At 40.1% G+C, this 19,126-nt stretch overlaps 1 protein-coding gene across 1 annotated transcript in view; it reads left to right on the top strand.

The window, feature by feature from the left end:
• Positions 1-10,137: 10,137 nt before the first annotated feature.
• The window catches only part of SPATA16 (spermatogenesis associated 16), a gene marked incomplete at its 5' end in the record, with an annotated part of 64,841 nt that continues 55,852 nt past the window's right edge, over positions 10,138-19,126 (top strand). Inside the window, 1 exon segment of the mRNA XM_008936878.1 lies at positions 10,138-10,280. Within this exon segment, the coding sequence (XP_008935126.1) occupies positions 10,138-10,280 (143 nt within the window).

Genomic DNA, 19,126 nt, shown 5'->3' with positions numbered 1-19,126 from the left:
ACCTAAATGATTCTATGATTCTAATTTCATAATAGGAGAAGCAAAAAATGAATATTTCCTATATAAATACTTAAGTGAAAAGAAGTCCATCTTGAGCAGTCTATTCACTGGGAGAACAGATCAGGAAAGCACAGGCAGCCTTCTTAGAGGCACTACTGCAAGGACAGTCCTGGGAGCACTGTAAGATTAGGATCTTTGTACGTGCTCCCTGTTGTGACCGTTAAATCAGTGCTAGCTGCCGCAGAAAAACCAGCGCACAGCCACATTTCACAGAATCACAGAACGTTAGGGGATGGAAGGGACCTCCAGAGATTATTGAGTCCAAGACCCCTGCCAGAGCAGGACCATCTAGTCTAGGGCAGGTCACACAGGAACCCATCCAGACGGGTCTTAAAAGCCTCCAAGGTAGGATACTCCACAACCTCCCTGGGGAGCCTGTTCCAGCACTCTGTAACTCTTACAGTAAAGAAGTTCTTCCTCATGTTGAGGTGGAACTTCTTGTGCTCCAGCTTGTAACCATTGCCCCCTGTCCTATCGCAGGGCATACGTGAGAAGCGGCTGCCCTTTCCTGCCTGACACCCAGCCTGCATATATTTATACACATTAATTAGATCCCCCCTAAGTCTTCTCTTCTCCAGACTAAAAAGCCCCAGGTCTCCCAGCCTCTCCTCATAAAGCAGGTGTTCCAGTCTCCCAATCATCTTTGTAGCCCTTCACTGGACTCTCTCGAGTAGATCTCTGTCCCCCTTGAAATTTCTGCCCACCCTTCCTCCACCTTCTCTCTTTCTGCAGATGAGTCTTGAGGTCAAAAAAGGCATCAATATCTAACAGTGTGTAATCCCTTGCCTTATGGAGCATGGAGACTGGAATTCCTGGTCAGCCACTGGAATGAAAGGGGTACAAAGTGGGACTTTTATAATTTTCCCTATCCCCTCACCAGAAGAGCTGTGCAAGAACTAGACACAGTTCAACACCATGAATGTCCTCAAGGGAGAGGTGTGAAAGGCTAAATATTTATTTTTAGCACCAGCTTTCTAGAGCTAAAAATCAGGCTCGTAAATTTAGCTATCCTTATCATCAACACAGATCCTCTAGAAACTTCTTGGGAGTACACTAGGTCTCAGACAGAGAACATCAAAGATGACAATCACTGATCTCCCAAAGCCCAAGTGTGAGATGCTGACTTTACTCTCTACAGATATTCCTTTAACCTCTAATAACAAAGTAGTTTCCTAAATAGATCCCACTTATTTAACTTCCTTTAAAAACAGATAAAAAAGCAACCCAGATAATGAGGAATTTTTCTCTCCCTATAGTCCCATCACTGTATTTTTAGGCTGCAAAGCCAAGAAATGGATTTTTTTTTTTTTTTAAACTGATACTTACTGTCTTTTATGGCTGCAGAAGATTTTAGACCAGGAATGCGAAGCTTATAGATGGCTCAGATCTGGCTTGTGGGATAGAGTGGGAATCTGTTATAATGATCCATTTGGACATGCTCCCATTTTTTGATCACTGAATTTGAATCTATTAATCTTCTAGATATTTCCAGCATGCCCATCACCACGAAATAAAGCTGAAGAACTGCACAGCTATTTGTCTATAGGGATTCATGCCCTTGTTCTTTTTGCCTGAACTGCTGTTACATATCTGGCTTATAAAGTACTCTTTTTCTCAAAGGATTACTACATGTTGACCATAAAATAATGTATTTCTTCATTCGTGTGTGTGTACAAGAGCAAAACTCCCTGTTCTAGAAGGACATGCTACATTTTCCAATCATTTTGGTGCCAAAGCACATCAGTCAATTTCTAATTAACTGTAATTGGCTTCCTCATATGCTTTTAAATTATTTACCTGGAAGTGACAGGTGCTCAAAAGCACCAAATATTTTCTCCATACTTTGCAAATGTTAAGCAATATATTTGATTAAAAGTAATCACCCACCACTTGTCACTTACAATCAAAAGCCTCATTGGCCTAACCACATGCATACCACACATTTTACCATTGCTGCGAAACAGATGAGATTCAGATAGAAGATTCCTCAGTAGGTAACACAAGAAGAAAAAAAAAAAAAAAGAGAGAGGGGAAAAAAAAAGAAGAAATAAAAATACTTGGGACATTGTTGGAGGAGGCACTAGCCCATCTTGAAAGACAGGAGCTCGAACTTCTGTTCAATACTCAATGCATGGCTCAGGGGATGTCACTGCTGGATCCATAAAGGGCTTCTCTCAAAGCTGGTCAGCTAAACACCTTTAGGTGTTTGAACCCCACATCTCCCTACATGTATTGTAGGCCTCGTGATACCCTACAACAGGTAAACACAAAGGTGTGATGCTCCTTAGACCCTCTCAATTCACAGCAGTGCCTTAGAGCCCATCTCAAAGTGGATTCTTTTACCTGCAGGGCCCTGAGAAATTGGAGGTGTTTATCCTCCTAGCTGCCATCTGCTCCTGGAAGGTATTGTACAGGAATGGGTAGAACAATTCCTGTTTAATTTGTGGTTCTGGGCACCTCCTGGCTACAGCCAATGCAGTGCAAAAATGGAACAGACAATCAGCTTAATTTATATCGAGAAAATGAGAAGTGATGAGAAGGTTCAAGCACCAAAAGCAGCTAATGCAGGCAAGCAGCAGTCACAGAAGATGTGCTGTTAGAGTATTTTCTATCCGAAATGTCTTTAAATCATGCTGCTGCATACCTACATAGACTCTGCAGAGGGGAGAGAGAGAGAGATGCAGGCTGAAGTGGGCACCGAATTGGAAAGTGTTCATGGACTGATTTGAGAGTAACTTTATCCATGAGGACAGTTTAGAGAAAATGTGTTATTAAAGTACTTTATTTCCATTTAGAGATTCACACAGGCATACACAGACAGTAGGTGGTGACAGCTGCTACCAGAACCATTTGTTATCTTACTCCTGTTCAGCTTTTGACAGTGTAAAATGAATATAAATGCTGAAAAGCTCTACAGAGGTGAACCAAACAATAAAAAGTTGTGGGGGGAATGAATTCTCGTTAGGTTACTTTAGGGAAGAGCTTTATTTCTGTTTATTCCTGAGGCACGGATATGTGCTGTGTTTCTAATGCTGACAAGAGTGTTGAGAGGATTGTTGGTGGAGTTTACCCAATCCACACCATCCTGAGTTAGGGGCAGAGGAGAGAGCTGGCCTTGCAGCTAACTTTAATGTCATCTCCAGAAATGACATGAAAATAAGGCTTCAGCAAATTATTGCTTTTCCCTAATAATCCTGTCCATCAAAATGGAGTGAACCTTTCACATAGTTTGCCTTAATAAAAGTGCTGGTGAGATATCTCTGTGCTTGGACTTAGCAGTAGCAAATCTCTTGGCATCAAAGGGATTAAATTAGTTGGCCTGAAATTATATTGCATTTTCCAAGCAATCATGACAGCTCTCAAAATCTTGCTACAATATAGTCACATCACACCAGCTGACAGTTGCCTCCAAAAAAACATTCATTTTGGCCAGCTCCTCCTGTGAACACTATCAACAGTCTGATGCTCCCGCTTCTAACTCCAGTAGGCATTTTGAACTACAATCCTATCAAGAGGAGGTACTGGTATCAGTTTTGACTTTGGTCTGATTGTTTGGTTTTCACATGGAATATTTACACCATCCTTGGTTCAGTTTGATCTTGGATGGATTCACAGTGGAGGACTGACAAATTTTGTATTACAAAGGCAATCTATAGAGGAGATTTCAGTGTGTTGTACAGAATATAAAGTTCCCTAGAAACTATTGCAGTATATTGATTCCACAATATATGTTTCATTAGAGAGCTTTGGGGTTGGTTTTTTGTTTAGCTGCCTTTTTTTTTTTTTCCTCTTCTGTGACTACTCCTCTCACCATGGCAGTACTGATAACAGGAGCACTCCATATAATAGGGATTGGTAATGAGAGGCACAGATTTATAGCGCAGCACACCAAGTAAGCTGAAGTAAAACAGATATTTTCCTAAAACCTTTGTTCCTGATTCAATTCTTCCGAAGCAAATTATTTACAATATGAGAAAGACCCCTAAGTTTACACCGGAGGGAGGTAAAGCCTTTATCTGTAGTTGGGCCAATAAATAGGAATGACTTAGGCTTAGGAGTGCTGCAGGGAACATCGTTAGATTCTGTGGGAGGGAAAGATTCACGTCAAGTTTATTTTTATGAAGCGGCATCCACGTAGAAATGAGCACAAACTAAAATTCTGTATCCTCTGCATTCGGTGGGCACTAGAAATCTCATTTTTCCAGAGAGTTCTTGTCTCCAAAAAAGACCCAAATGGTAACAGATATGCAAAATCTGTCAGCTTTTGGGGAGCATAAAATTTAGGTTTGAACTTCTCTAGCATTCCACCCCACCTGGTCACCAAATCACCACATAACCCTGGTTCCTGAAAAAAAAGCTGGTTGTAGTCAAAGAAGGGATTTAAGTCTAGACAGAGACAGTGCTTAAGATAAACCCAATGGAACTGTGAGGGGAGCAAGGCTAAATGCCACCCCACTAGACCCCATGGTGAGGGCAAGCAGCCTAGTAAATCCATCTGGAAAAGTCAATACTCACCAGATCTACGCTTTTCTGGCAAACAGTGCTCTTTTCTGAATAGAAAGAGAGCTCATTTCTCACAACTTAGCATAACTGAGGTGTATTTGGCTCTCAGCCAGTACTGTGTAACCAATAATATGCCCAAGATAGCAAATGCACCCTGCACACACATTACTATTAGAGAATCCAGTGCTAACTCTGTAGAGAGCAGCTAATATGCCAAAAATATCATGCGTACATATTATTTGAATTATCCACTGCAGAGCACTTGCAGGAAGCCTAGTAAATTTAGTTCCTACCTGACATCTGCTTTCATATTTAGTAGTGAATTATATATTTTCAATATGTTTTCTAGCAAGTTATTTACACAAATCTCATTAACAATAAAGACAGGGGGTTTATATACAGTTCCTGCTCCGCTGACTGAAATTGCTTACCAAGACATCAGTATGACTTTGAATAGAAGCTGGAAAGTTATGCTGCATGAAATCGCATCATTGAGAGAAAATCCTCTCTCTCTTTATTCTCCAGACTGACTTTTTTTTTTTTTCTCTCCACTGAGAGAAAACCGCCATTAACTAGTTCTTTGTTACGCTGGTTTCCTGCAGTACTTCTGATAGTGCCTAATAGCTGTAAGGACCAGATTACAGTGCAATACACAAAAAGCAGTTTGCTTTCAGCCCTGTGCAAGGCTCGCTACCAATTTTTGAAAGTTATTTTCAGGAGTAGCCTTCCTCAGCAGACATTTTCTGGGATGCAGTTAGTGTTCGACTTGCCAGGTGCCTGATGTGCAATGCAGTGATGTTACCAGGCTGATTACTTGGATGGCTCTGAAGTGAAGGCATCTGGTTAGGACCCTTGGCTAGCCAGAAGAAAAGGCACTAATTAAATCTTTCTTGCCTTTTCAGGTTTGTCCCTCTGATTAGCCACTCTAAAACCCAAATCACCCCAGGGAAAGCCACAAAATTCTCTTTAAAACGGATAGGCATGGTTAAATGTTCCTCCGCTAACAAAAAAAAAAAAGAAAAAGCTAGGTTAGCAAGTTATTTCTGTACTCTAACCCTTAACCCTTTCAGTCTGTCAGAAGAAAGCATGAGTGATCTCATGGAATTTGCCAAAGAATCTCATTGGCATACACCACTTGACCAAATTGACTTTTTTCCCAAGCTGAATTTGCTATCAAACGTATATTTATACCCACACATGTAGATTGGTATCTACTTGGCATCTTCTTTGAGGCAAACGATGTTCCTGAATTTAGCATATGCCAAACCTATAATAGCAATTAGTAAACTGTGACCATTGCCAGTTTCTTACACCTGAACCTGTCACCTTCTCTGCAGTGAGAACAGTTCAAACATGCCAATGTACAGATCACCAGAGCTCTAATTTTATTCTTCCGACATCCACACATGCTGACTAGGAAGCTACCCTTAATGATCAGCATTTCCACTGGTCTTTTGCCAAAGCCATGGTGAGATCTTTTCCTCTCTTTCTTATTAGTGAATGCCTGGGATATTTTTACTCATAAAAATTTTCTGGCTGCCAAAAATAAAGCCTTAATACCACAGTAAGATCTATGCTAAGTTCACAGCGTCACAGACTTGTTCTGTGACCTTTGACAAAGTATTCTATCACAAGTATTTATATGACTGTGGTTTCAGCAATATATTTATAATATAATTGGACATTGCAAAGGAAACCTTTTTTCTCAGTGAACATATGACAGAATTAGTTCACCACTAAAACAAAAATCACAGGTAATGCTTTCATTCCTTACATTGCATTTATACACTTGGTAACTCTGAATGGGATAACTCAGCAGTCTTCTAAAGGATGCACATACAGAAAACGTGCACAATGGCCTTGAGTTGTAACAAGATCCCCTGTGAAAATATAAATATCCCTTGGCACAATTAAATATTATTTCTGGGAAAATATTTTTAGCCACTGACAGAGACCCTCTCAGGTAGACTAACTCTGAAAGTAAAAAAAACTGGTAGATACACTAGACATGGTAAAGAACAATGTGCTACATTGCAGGGTTTTAACCCCAGACTGGCTGTAAAGTTTCAGATGTTTAACTGATTGCTTCAATTTCATAGCTTCTGTAACCTTTAAGATATTGGCAAGATTTCTGCAGACCAAAAGCTCTCCAAAGTCTGATGTAAAAATGTACCTCCAAATTTCCCGCTTTGGAATTCAAATAAAATTCAGTAACATAACACTGGGAAAAGAAGCCCTCAATGGTACAAAATATAACGGCCTCTCCAAGCCCACATCTATATTTGAATATCCTTGTGACAAGACCTTAAGGTATTCAAAGGAGTGAGATGGAGCTGCTCTTACCTTTTACTTAAAGCACTCCAAAACCACCAAGAGCCCTTTTGATCTTCAAAGGTAGTGTTATTGGACTGCAGAAATCTCGGTTCTGCTAGGTGAAACATGAAAATTGCAAACAAATCTCCTCCCTGCTCGTTATGTCTGTGCCTGGCACAGCCTTTCTTCTTCCCATGCTCTCAGTCCAGCAGGGTTTTCCAAAGTTACAAAAATCTGTAGCTACAGAAGCTCCTTTAGATCCGTAGGAAATTTTCCTTTTACTCTTCCCCTTTGAAACTCAGATGTGAGGGCTTTCTACAACTCTTCTCCACATCCCCACCTGTGCTGCAAAATCCCAACTCACTGTCTCCTTCCTGCCTAACTCTTCCCCTGGGTACTTCCCCAAATGAGCTCTCTCAGGTGTCTTCTGGCACTGTCTTTGCCTCACCCCTCAAAAACTCTCAGATTCAGTATTCAGTGGCAGACAGGACAGCACAAGGGAGCAGTCCTTCTCCTGCTGCATAGCCAGGTCCTTTTATCAGAAAGGCCAGCAAAAAAACAGTAAAGGGTGATGAAACACACACAAAAGGTTATCACCTTCATCAGAGCTTGGAAAATGATTATGTCCTTTTTGAACTGTGCTGAGGTGGTTTGCCCAACAGAAAACCCTTTCCAGCTGTGTCTATATTGCTACCCAAAACCAGTGCCTTATACCTATGAGCACATTTCATTGTGCATGTCACTAATAACAGACACTAGGGTTATTTTGTATATTATAAAGAGCCATTTCTGTAAAATTAAGTTGAATCCTACTTTTGGTGCATGTTGCTGTTGCTTTTATGTGATTAGTGTGAAGGGTTCTATCTCAAGTGCATGGATCCACTGCAGATATGCTACACAAAAAGACAGGAGAGAGTTTGGGATGTGAAAAATATACAGCCTAAACGGTGCCAAACACAGGCACATCCCTTCAAAATATTACCCTGATTTTGTGAGATTAAAGATTGAGTTATTTCTTTGAACTCTTACTCTGAGATGTCTTAGAGAAGACCTGGCAGAACCCAATCTTCACTGTATTTAAACATATTTTCTGAATCCTTATCTGTTCAGATATGGTTTACAGAGACTCATGTCTTGGTTTTTGTCAAAGATAACTGAGGGGTTATGCAGGTCTAAACATAAGTCTTCATATCAGCAGTAAGACTCGAGGAAACTCTGAATTGCAGCACTTTATACTGAAGGGATCCCTAAATGATTCTTTTCTTCTCACAATCATTCAAGAACTTGAAAGTCCAGGGAGTAGCCTCAAATCTCTCATTCCCATAAATTTAACAGAGGTCACAGCATAGCCAATTCAGCTGAAAAGTGTTATTACAGAAAAACTTGATGATACTTTTATGTTCACTGATGTGAATATAATTCTCTGGGTCTTTTAGCTACACATAGCATGTCTTATCCACAGAGACACTTCAGCAGATATATACGGTACCATGAGCAAAGTTAAAAGTGATGAATTCTCTGATTTATAACTTCTACTGATAACAAGATGATAGAAAATCTTTAATGTATGGGTGTTATTATATACACTGTGTAACTTCACTCAGCTGAGAAGGGATGGGAAAGAAAAAAATATTTATCACACCTGAATGAGGGGGACGCTTCCTTGAATGACCCTTGTTGCCTGTAAAGAATTGTGCTGATCTCTAACCAATGCACAAAATTCTAATAGATAGGGTTAGCTTTGGAGGTGCTAAGTCTTCATGTGGGTCTATTATCCTTCTTGCTTTTAGGGATCACACATGGGAAGAAAGATATATCTATAGAAGAGCTTTTTTTCTTGACAGATTTAATCTTCCGAAGAGATCTAAAAATGCTGAGCTGACATTGCACCTCCTAAAGATCCACCACTGGATTTTAACTACACAGGCACAAGAAACTACTATAACTAAACTCATTACTAAGGAGGAGCTAGAAAACAGGCCAGACACTCCTCCTTCTGTTTAGAAGCTTTGGTGATGGGCAAAACTGGACTCAAGTGAAGGTCTCTTGGTTATACTCCATTTAAAGTCAAGGCTGGGTTCAACCACATTAGGCTGCAGTTGCACATCAGTGCCATAAGAGTCCTCAGCACTGGTCTCAGCATGATGCAGAACTAAACACACAGCCTAGATAAATATTAATTTGTTAATCTTTATTAGAAATCTACTTTTAAAGCTGATTTGCAGTGAAGTCACTTAGTCAGATGAAATCATTGCACACTAAACAATCTTGTTAGGGATGTTTATCCAAGCAAAGGACACTCAATTGCATTTTCATTAGTAGCACTATATGGTTATTGTCCTTAAAGACAAGGCTCTTAGACTTAATCTATTTGTTTACTGATGTCTCATTGCTTACAGTTGAATTTTCTTGAGAACTAAAAGCTAATTTTAACTACTCTTTGGTATTACAAAATCAGATTGCAGGCAGATTAATGAAACAAAGATTTGAGGACTGAAGGTGGTCCTGTCCAGAATCGTAGCTCTGCCAGTGCTGAAGACTCTCCAAAACTTTGAGTTGTGGGTTATCTAATTGTAATGATGCACATTATGAAATGGAACATTATTTAATGAGACGGTCACTGGCTGTACTGAACAGCAGGCAATTTATCTATCAGGAAAAAAAGGGGTTTTTTAAACAGGAAATGTTTCCCTCTGCTAAATTCTGTATGTCTCATGAAGATGGGAAAGATGGTTGATCTCATCCTTTTTGTTTTCTCTAACAGTTTTCTGGAAGAACAAGGCCGGCCATTAAATGAGGGGGAGAGTGTCTGTTTTCCTTGCTTTGTATCACTCCCTGCTGTCCTGCCCATGGGACAAAGGCAGCAGAGGCTAAGGCAGAGTTCACCACTGGCTTACTGAAATAAATAAAGAGCTGTCCGAGACTCCTCCTCCAACGTCAGGACAGCCACGGGTTGTGAGAGCCTGAAGCTGAGCCTTTATTTTTGAAAATGGGAAAAATATAGTGCCTTTCCTAACAGTGCTTTTTAGTTTTCAGCTTATTTTCTGCTCTCTTGACTAGCCCTTCCAGGAAGATGACACTGCATTTTATATTATGTTCACACGTATTTGTACTGATTTTTGTAGTGCTAAGTCTAGTTAAAGTCAGGGTGTATTTTACTTAGAAGCCAGTTTTCTCCTTTTGTCAGTTATAAAAAAATATTTCTAGCTAACAGAAGTTGTATTATAACATTAGTAAATAACGTTTTTGTTTCTTGTACAGCTTTGCAGTAAGGGTTCTGCTATAGACAACCCCAAGTCATCTCCTGAAGATATTTCCAGTATTGCCAGTTTTATTGAGACAAAGCTTGTAATTTGCTACTTAAAACTGAAGAAGCCTGATGATGCTCTGAATCATGCACACAGGTAAAAATAAATATTGATTAGATACACTGCTAAGACTGAAATCAGAAGCTAAACAAAGACTATGAAAAAATCCCATGCTGGAAGAATCGGTGTAATAATGAGAAAAGAGAAGTCAATAAAACACAACTTACACATGGCACCGATGTTTAGATTGGTCTATTTCTCAAAATTTGAGACATTAAGCCACAATAGCTATATATATATTGACTGCTTTAATAATGCAGTAGGTAAAGATACGCAGGTGAGTCACGTACATAGCTCAGGGCACCCTTGGGACTGAAGCTAGACAAATATAAACACGCTCAGCCTTACATGACAGCGATGACATTGCAAGCTCTTGATCTTTTCCAAGATAGATTAAGTCAGGGATGTCTTCAAATTATTTTCATTACACAATTCCTCATGGGCTCACTTGTGGTGCACATCAAAGGCCAGCACCACCAGCAATGCATAAAGAAGCCAGAAACAAAACTTGCACATGATGGAGATGAAAACCCTGTTAGTTTCAGATGAGTTAGGATTTTGCTGGGTTTGTGCTGTCTTTAATTACCATTCAGGCATAACGATAATTTCTGTTAAGGGTGTGCATGTCCTGCCAGCAACACTTCACTACTGAGGTCTCCCCTTGTATGAGACGAATTAGGATGGATGCTGCAAATAGTGCACGGTGAGGGTTTTTACATACAATCATCTCAAACAAATGTAACTGCAAGAGAGTAGTTGCAACAAAAGAGGAGGCACATGCTTGTGCCTAACATACAAGACACAGTGGTGAAGAGTAATCCATGGCTAAATAAAAGTGATACCATCACTGCAGCAGGTTCGTTTAGCTATCCACAAAGTCATAGGAAGTCTGAGAATCCTGATGTAGTGGCAAGGTCTTTGCCTCCTGTCCCCACTCCTCCCCACCCATTTCCCAAGCATTTTTGGTCTATAAAGCTACACCTGCTTGGAGCCTATCCACACTATGGGAGTGCGTCCTTCAGACTAGTGCCACGTACCATCTGGGCTGGGAGGCTGAATGCTCAGGAGTGGTTAGAGAACAGTAGGTGCTCTCCCAGGGCCCATCTAGTGTGATGGAACCATGCTTCTTTCAGATGGAATATTCTGTTAGGCGAGCCAAAGCATAGGAAGTGGGGAAGACTGTGAGACTCCCATTAGAAACAAAAATAAATCAGTAGCAACGACAAAAAAGGATGCCTCATGCAAACTAGAAACTAAGCACACCCTTTCATGGTTTCTCAAAGAACATGTTAGAAACGGAAAAAAAGTTTGACTGAACTCCCAGTTTTTGGAAAAATGGTAATGATCGCTTTCTTATTCCAACTGTGATTTCCAAGAACACTAAAATAGGGAAGCTATTTGGACAGAATAAATATGACTAGAAGAGGAATCACTTTTTTTTACCTCCCTTAAACTACCTCGATTTCAAAAAAGTAAGATGTATTGACCCCACTGCTGCAGAAATGAAAGCCTATTCAGACATGTTTTGGTTTCAATTGTCTTAAAACAGAAACCATGACCTACAGAAACTCATGACCTAGAAAGAAAATAAATGGAGTTACAGTGAGATCACTAGAGAACTAAAATAGGGGGAGGGAAAAAAAAAAAATCTTCACTATTCTTTCCTATATATAATTATAACCATTTGTTCTTAACTCTTTTGGTTACATGGCACAAAGAAAAGTAGTACTCAGTAATGCCTATTTTCAATAAAATTGAATTAATAACTTGCAGAATGGGAATAAAACTACTGACTTCACTTGTCACATTGTAAAATGGAGGAACTGGTACAATAGTATACCAGTAAAAAAATATTCTGAGGCATAATTAACATAAAGACACAATCTGAAATATAATCAATAGCTATGTTTTTCAAAATGAACAAATAAATTATTCCAAGCTGTCCTACCAAAAATAGCTTACTGCCATCAGTTAACTAGTGCATATAGAATTTGTATTCTCATTGAGGTTTATGTCATCACCACATTTTAGTGGTTTGCTGGTAATCCTTTGGCATTAATCATGAATCCAAATTAAAATATTCATTTCTGCATTTATTTGCATTTACTGAACTGTTCTTTCTTTAATTTCATGTAAATTTCACAGCTCCTGCATTCATTTCTGAAGCCTTATTAGCCAAAAATCAGCTTTAATATTCTCACACGTAGTTGTATCAGATCTATAGCAGTGGGGTTTGCTAGGAAGAAATCCTATGGAATCTCACAATTAGAGAAACAGAGAAAACACAGAAAAATTCCAGCAGCTCCGTTTCAAATGGTTGAAGAGCACGCATCTGCAGGGGGAATAGCTTTCCCATTCTTAAGGAAGAAAAGGGAGTACAGTTTATGTCATCAGCTTTAGATCCTGTGTGAGAAGCCATGTCTGGGTCCTTCTGAAAAGTGGAAGTTGTATTCTCCAGTTTCTTAACATCAAAATTTAAGGCTGCCTTTGGCATCTCTGGCACAATTTAGGACACTGGCTGTGTTCTGATCATTTGTCAGACTGAGACAAAAGATTTACCCTTTGCAATCAAACACTATTAAAACCACTTCTCATCTGTCACAGCTCTGAACAATTGTGCCATGGATTGGCCTCACCAAGCAACATCTGCAGTAACCTCCTTGATGACCACCACTTTTCATCATAAGATAGCCATCAAAATAATTCCTAACTTGCAGTCTGAAGCTATAAAATGAATCACACAATATTTACATGCCCTGTGGTCCTTTTGGCCCAGGCATTATGGCATACCAGGGTTTAATGATCTTAATAACCCCATATGGCTTGCTGAGAAATTAGATTTTCCCTTTGGTTGCAGAAGGCAATTTTCAATTATAGCAGATGGCAAAACAGTGAAGGTCTGAGAAGTCAAGAACTGACTAAGAAACCTCAGATTAGTACTTAGGCCTTATGTTGCTCAGCCTAATAATGTCAGTAGTTGAATTTTTGCCGCAAATGAAAACAATCATGAAACAGAGCATCGCATTTCAGCAGGGCAGTTCCCCAGTTATATCTGTTCTTCAGAGGGCCAGGCCCATCAGAGAAATCCATAAAGCTGCAGTCACATGTGGAAAGACAACCCACGGTGTGTCACATACACAGCTCAGCAACTGTTAAGATTCAGTTTTGTTTGAAATTGGAGAGAGTGATGCTGAACTCCATGACAATTGAAGATGGAGGATCCTTCAAAACATGATATACATAACTTTCTCAGTGCAACTCTATATCCCTTTACAGTTTCTTCGTTTCTTTTGTTTTTCTTTCCCTGCAAGCACGCTAAAATAAATCTGCATTGGCACCATGTGACTTGCTGTTTGCACGTGGGAAAATAACACAGAACCTTTCAAATAGAAATGTGGTTTCTGCCACTGTTCTTCCACTTCCTCAGCTGCTGTGGTCCTCACGGCACACAAGATCTGAAGAATGAGAGACACGTGGCTTAATCCAGTTGCCTAAATGTGGGATGCTGTTCTTAGAAATTCTGTGCATGGATCAAGCACCAGAAAACACGGAAGAGATGTCAGCTACACAGCAGAAGTGGCAAAATGCATCTTGCTTCATTTCTGCCCACCCTTGATCACTCGCTACCCAGGTCTACTCTGGCTGCTGATGCCAAAGGACTCCTCTGGAAATAAGCTCCTCAGCAGGAGAACAAGTCTGCCCACCATAGGTCAGAAGTCAGACATCTTCCCAATGGATCACCATCATGCCATAGGAAGCCCACGGCTGGTAGAGGGAGGTGCACTGGGAAATGCCATCTGGAAGGCTATTTGTGACCTGCCTTCTCTCGGAGCATCCCTGGGCTTCGCTCCCTGCCCTCCTTCCCTCAACCCAGAAATAGTGGAAGTAAGGGCTGAGGGGAGGAAGAGGATTCAGACATTGTGGCGTGCTTCTTTGACATCAGCTCTAAGTAATGCCTGAAAAATAGCTTCACAATAATGAGGATGGCTGTATGGAGTTATTCAAAGTCTTTGGGGGTTAGCAAAGATTTTCCTGTGTCCTTGCAGACTGCTCCGCAGCATGACCTGCTCCAGTTCTCTTTCTCCCTCCCTCCTAGAAAGGCAACGCATAGAGAATGTAATAAATCTGTAAAGCTTTTTCTGCTAGGCCTTTTTATGTGTTTGGTGGAAGGCAAGGCTCTCTAATGCCTCTTGCACAATTCATAGGGAGACACATGAAGTAGAAAATAACACCTCTGTTAAGCAGCACACGATTGCTTTAGTGATGACTTAACAGAGGGAATCTCTTATGGAGGCACAGTGGGGGGAAAAAAAGAAAAAATCTAAACCAGCTGAAGCCTCACAGATTTAATTCTAAATGCTCTGTATTTTTCCCAGTGACTTTTCAAATGCTTACAAAATATTTAAAACAATTATAAGTGATCAAGCTTTATACAATGTGTCAAGAAAAAAGGCATCTCAAAACTTGGTCAGTGTATTATAGATGGGATGAGTCAGGACTCTTTAATCCAGATTAATTCAGAACTTTCAGTCTAAAAATTCAATATTCAGCTACTTCTTCATTCCCTAGCTTCCTTATTTTGCACCTCTAAAATAGGACTCTATTAAAGCAAGTTGAAAAATGGAATTCTAGTGAAATATTAAATAATCAGAAATAAATAATGCAATCATGCTATGATATAGTGTAGTCAGTGGGCATTAAAATGGAGACAGAATAGAAGAGCTTTTTTTTTGTAGAAGTACAAAAAACAAGAAACACAATGGTGGATGCTGCTAATCTGTGGAAAGTCTGTAGTGCAATGTATACTTTTCTCTAAACTACTTTCCTAATTTCTTTATTTTCTCAAAAAAAGGAAGAAAAAGAAAGAGAAGAATTAGCAGCACCTAATTACTTAAGCAATTGTGTTAGGCATATTGCAATATACATAATAGATGAGATATTATTAATACAAAGCTATTCCATTGAAATGCTCTGGATAATATAAACTAGAAGTGCTCTTAAAAAATAATTCCTTCTCATGCAGCATTTCAAATATTATGATGTACTTTAATATTTTATTTTTTTAAAAAAATGTGTTTTCTCTGGATTCTAATTCTCAATTCTGAATCATACGTTATTTGCAGGTTAGGGTGTCAGTCCTATTTTATGGGCTGAGACTTCCTGCATTAAAGGCAAAGGCTATATTCCCCTTGACTTGGATGATGTTGTATTACAAAAACATTTATCTACACAATATGTGGTGGAATCTTACTAAGACAAGGCATATTTGGGGAAAAAAAATGCTCTGGAAGAAATACAGTTCCTCACAGAAGGAAAATTCTAGCAACAGCGAACTGCTTTGTAAGAGTTGAGACACATGACAGCAATCCTAATGGCATCAGAAAATTTGGTGGTCAAAAAAGTGGTACTTGTACAGCTGCAGAGTGAGTGGGCAGTACATTATGCAAAAAAGACAGGGAATGCAGAAATCTCTACTTGTGGCAAGATGTTTTGGAAGTTTTGAAACAAGATCTTTCTAAATATCTTTGTGTTCTGGACCAGAGAACATTCTCCTTTCTACCACCTTCACAGCTGAGAAATTGAGAGTTGTATAGCACATTTATCTTATGCTTGCAATTCAAAGCAAATCGCTGCTGCAAAACCTTTTAGCATGGCAGTTATATTTCACTTTACTGAAAGAGAAAAGGCGTTGTGTGAAATCTGTTTTGGGAACCCACACTTCCTCCCTTCCTGTCTGTTTAGATATGAAAACTTCATGAGATGGTTTCTTCTGTGCCTGAAGGGACTTGCCCATAGATGCCATAACTGCATTTCTAATTGGTTATACAAAAAAATCCAACTGCACAAAGACAAGTCAGGTGTCCTCCTTCAGTGTCAGAGGATGTGGTCCTGTTCCTTGAGCCACCCGAGTTTGGTAGAAGCTTTTCTGTTTTTGTTTGTAGCTGTTTGTTTTGTTCAGTGATGACAGCTGTATTAGAAGGGATTCTTAATGGTTTACCAGATTGCCAGAGAGGCTCAATCCAGACCCTGCCAGGTTTGCCTTGAGAAGCAGCATTAGGTATGACTACTCTTGCAGCTACATTTACCAAGCAGTTCTGGCCTCTTTGCCCTGCAGCTTTTTCCTCTGTAACATAGATGTTACCCAATTTTGAACATCATTTCTTTACAAAGAGTGGCCAGGGTGGGAGGGAAGGGTCCTTCAGGGATCAGAGCACTCACAGAGCGGGAGAAAAGGTCCCCAAGTGCAGGACAGAGTGGGCACAGTCACAGCCAGGCATTTGGTGGCAACAGAAGGAAAGCCCCCACATGGACCAATTGGTCTGAGCCTGTCCAGCCATCAAGAGACTGAAACCAAGCTCAGGACAAGAGCCCTACCTACCTCAAACATCCCTTTAGGTTGCTGTCATGGCAGACACCCATCTTCTTTCTCCCTTTAATTGCTGGCGCCCAGTAGCACTGAAACCATCACGCTCTTGCCCGCTGTGAGGAAGCGCTTCTTCCATGCCTGCTTTCAAAAGCCTACCAAATATTTCCACCAGCTTGTTGCAACACGGAGAGGTTTTTTTTTTTTCCCCTCTTCAAGAGCTCAGCACTGGTAAACTCTCACGCAGAGCAAGGAAGCCCAGAAGCTTTTGTGTATCCAAGACACATCCCTCTTAGTTCTCTACAACAGCACCAGAAGTGCTTTAGAATACAAAGCTGCCTGTAAGCCCACATACCACTATAAGGTTCTCAAACAAAACTGAAATAAAATCATAACACAGCTGCACATGCAGATTACAGGAAAATACACTGAGGTTGGTTCCTGGCTACCCCAGGGTTCAGGAATCCGAGTTTCAGGAATGTGACTGCCTCTAGCAGAGCTGAACTCTTCAACTAGCGCTTGGGGTCACGGAACAGCGCACGGCAGACTCAGGCAGATGTAATAGGCTGCAGATAATAAGCTACCTGCCATACAGAAAAAACAAGGAAAAAGAAGAAAGTTGAGGTTCAATGTAACTGTGAGGATTTGTCAGCTTCATCTGGAAGTATATTGGGGCTGGATCATCAGCTGTACTGATTGACATTATTCACTGAAGATAAAAGCATTGTATTAGTCTACAGCAACTGAATACATGGTTCTGCTGAATACTAGTTGACGGATCACTTGCGCTGACATTGTGTTTAACGTTGTGGCGAAGAACATCTCGGTGACTACATTTGTACAGTCACTCAGCACCACATGGACGTGCCTGCACAGCAGCCTGCCACACCAACCTATGCCAGCTTCACATCACTCTGCAGAGGGGCACACACTGTGTTAGCACTGCATTTTTATTTCTGATAAACCACTTAATTCCTCTCTAATAGTCAATTATAAATTAAAATGCATTTACACAGAAGACCACACTGCATAACAGGAAAGCACGGACAACTAACAACAAGAAAAAGCTTCTGCCACCCTCACTAAAGAAATAACTGCCTGGACCTCTGCAAACAAGCTAGCTTTTACTCACAGGACTAGCAAGAAAAATGAGTTTATCTGCTTTAGTGGTGAAGTGTATTTTTTCACTTGTTTCATCTATAGAATCATCTCATTGACTTTTTCTTGACCTATAAAGGCCAAACACAAATGATGTGGTGGATAGCAGCAGAGGCACTTTTTCATGTCAGTCAGATTAGAGTTAAATCCCCATTGCATTTGGGAAGGAATTTCATAAAGAGTGTGCACCTCAGAGAAAAGGCAACGTGACTTCTGGCAGCCAGCTTTGATGTAGCAACCCGATTTTCTTGCCACACCTGTTTTCTTTAACACGAGACATTAAGATTGAAAGAAAAACTTGTAGAGAAAACCACAGGCTAACATGTTCATCACTGATTCACATACTCCAATTGCTGTGATGGGGAGAGTTGATGCCATCTTCTCCCCTCTTTACAGTTTGAAAAAAGATAATAGGACAAACACTGTATTATTTTTAAGAGAAGATGTCAGATGAAAAAATGAAAATGTCGAAAAGGAGGCTGATATACAGCATTACTTAAGGACTGTTTTGTTGAGAAAAACTGACCAAATGATTTACGAAAGGCTTTTAACAGGGCAGTCTTTGGATTACAGTGAAGATAAAAAATAAATGAAAATCTATTTCAAGTTTACTTTAGCCTAGTCATTTGACAGATGAGGGCAAAACCTGGCAAGAACACAAGTTTTAATCTTTAGATGTAGTGACTTTATTTGCAGTTTTGTGGATTAGAAGTTTTCTGTGTGCAAAGTAAAAGCTATCCATTTTCAGACATTTCCTGTTGAAACTACTTTTTCTACCTGAAGCTCCCATGAGATGCACATGACTGCAAAGACTGAAGAGGCAGAGCTTCTGCTCATGGCACAAAGCACCACCTACATGGGTTGTCCCAGATGTGTTGCAGCCGGTGTGTCCACCACCTTCATCTCATCCTGATTTTTCTTTCGAGCCTCCCTCTTGAACCACATCCCTCCTAATTAATTACAGAATTAACCAGCCTAGTATGAAGACTGTTCATGGCTGGAGGTGGATCTTGGAGCGTGGACTTGTCCTCAGTACGCACAGCCTGGCACGTTTCTTCCTGGCCAGATGGGTCCCCCATCTGCTCCTATTTGAAGGAGCACTTCCTGGAATTAGAGTTTTCCTCTTGACCTTTGTTTGTATAATTCCTTGACTTCCTATTTTCATTCAGGGTTTGGATTGTTTGTTTGTTTGGTTTTTGTTTTGTGGTTTTTTGTTTGTTTGGGGGGTTTTCTTGTGTGGTTTTTTTTTTTGGTTGGTTGGTTTTGTTGTTGTTTTTGTTTTTTTTGTTTTTTTTTTTTCCTCCACCCTCTCACCAAAATCACCCAAAACACATCCAAGTCATATTTAAAAGCCAAAGAG

Source organism: Merops nubicus, unplaced genomic scaffold (assembly GCF_000691845.1).
Source record: "Merops nubicus isolate BGI_N331 unplaced genomic scaffold, ASM69184v1 scaffold47573, whole genome shotgun sequence".
NCBI classification, from domain to species: Eukaryota; Metazoa; Chordata; class Aves; order Coraciiformes; family Meropidae; genus Merops; species Merops nubicus.
Note: the sequence above shows the minus strand (reverse complement) of the source record. Positions and strands in the feature narration are given on the sequence as shown.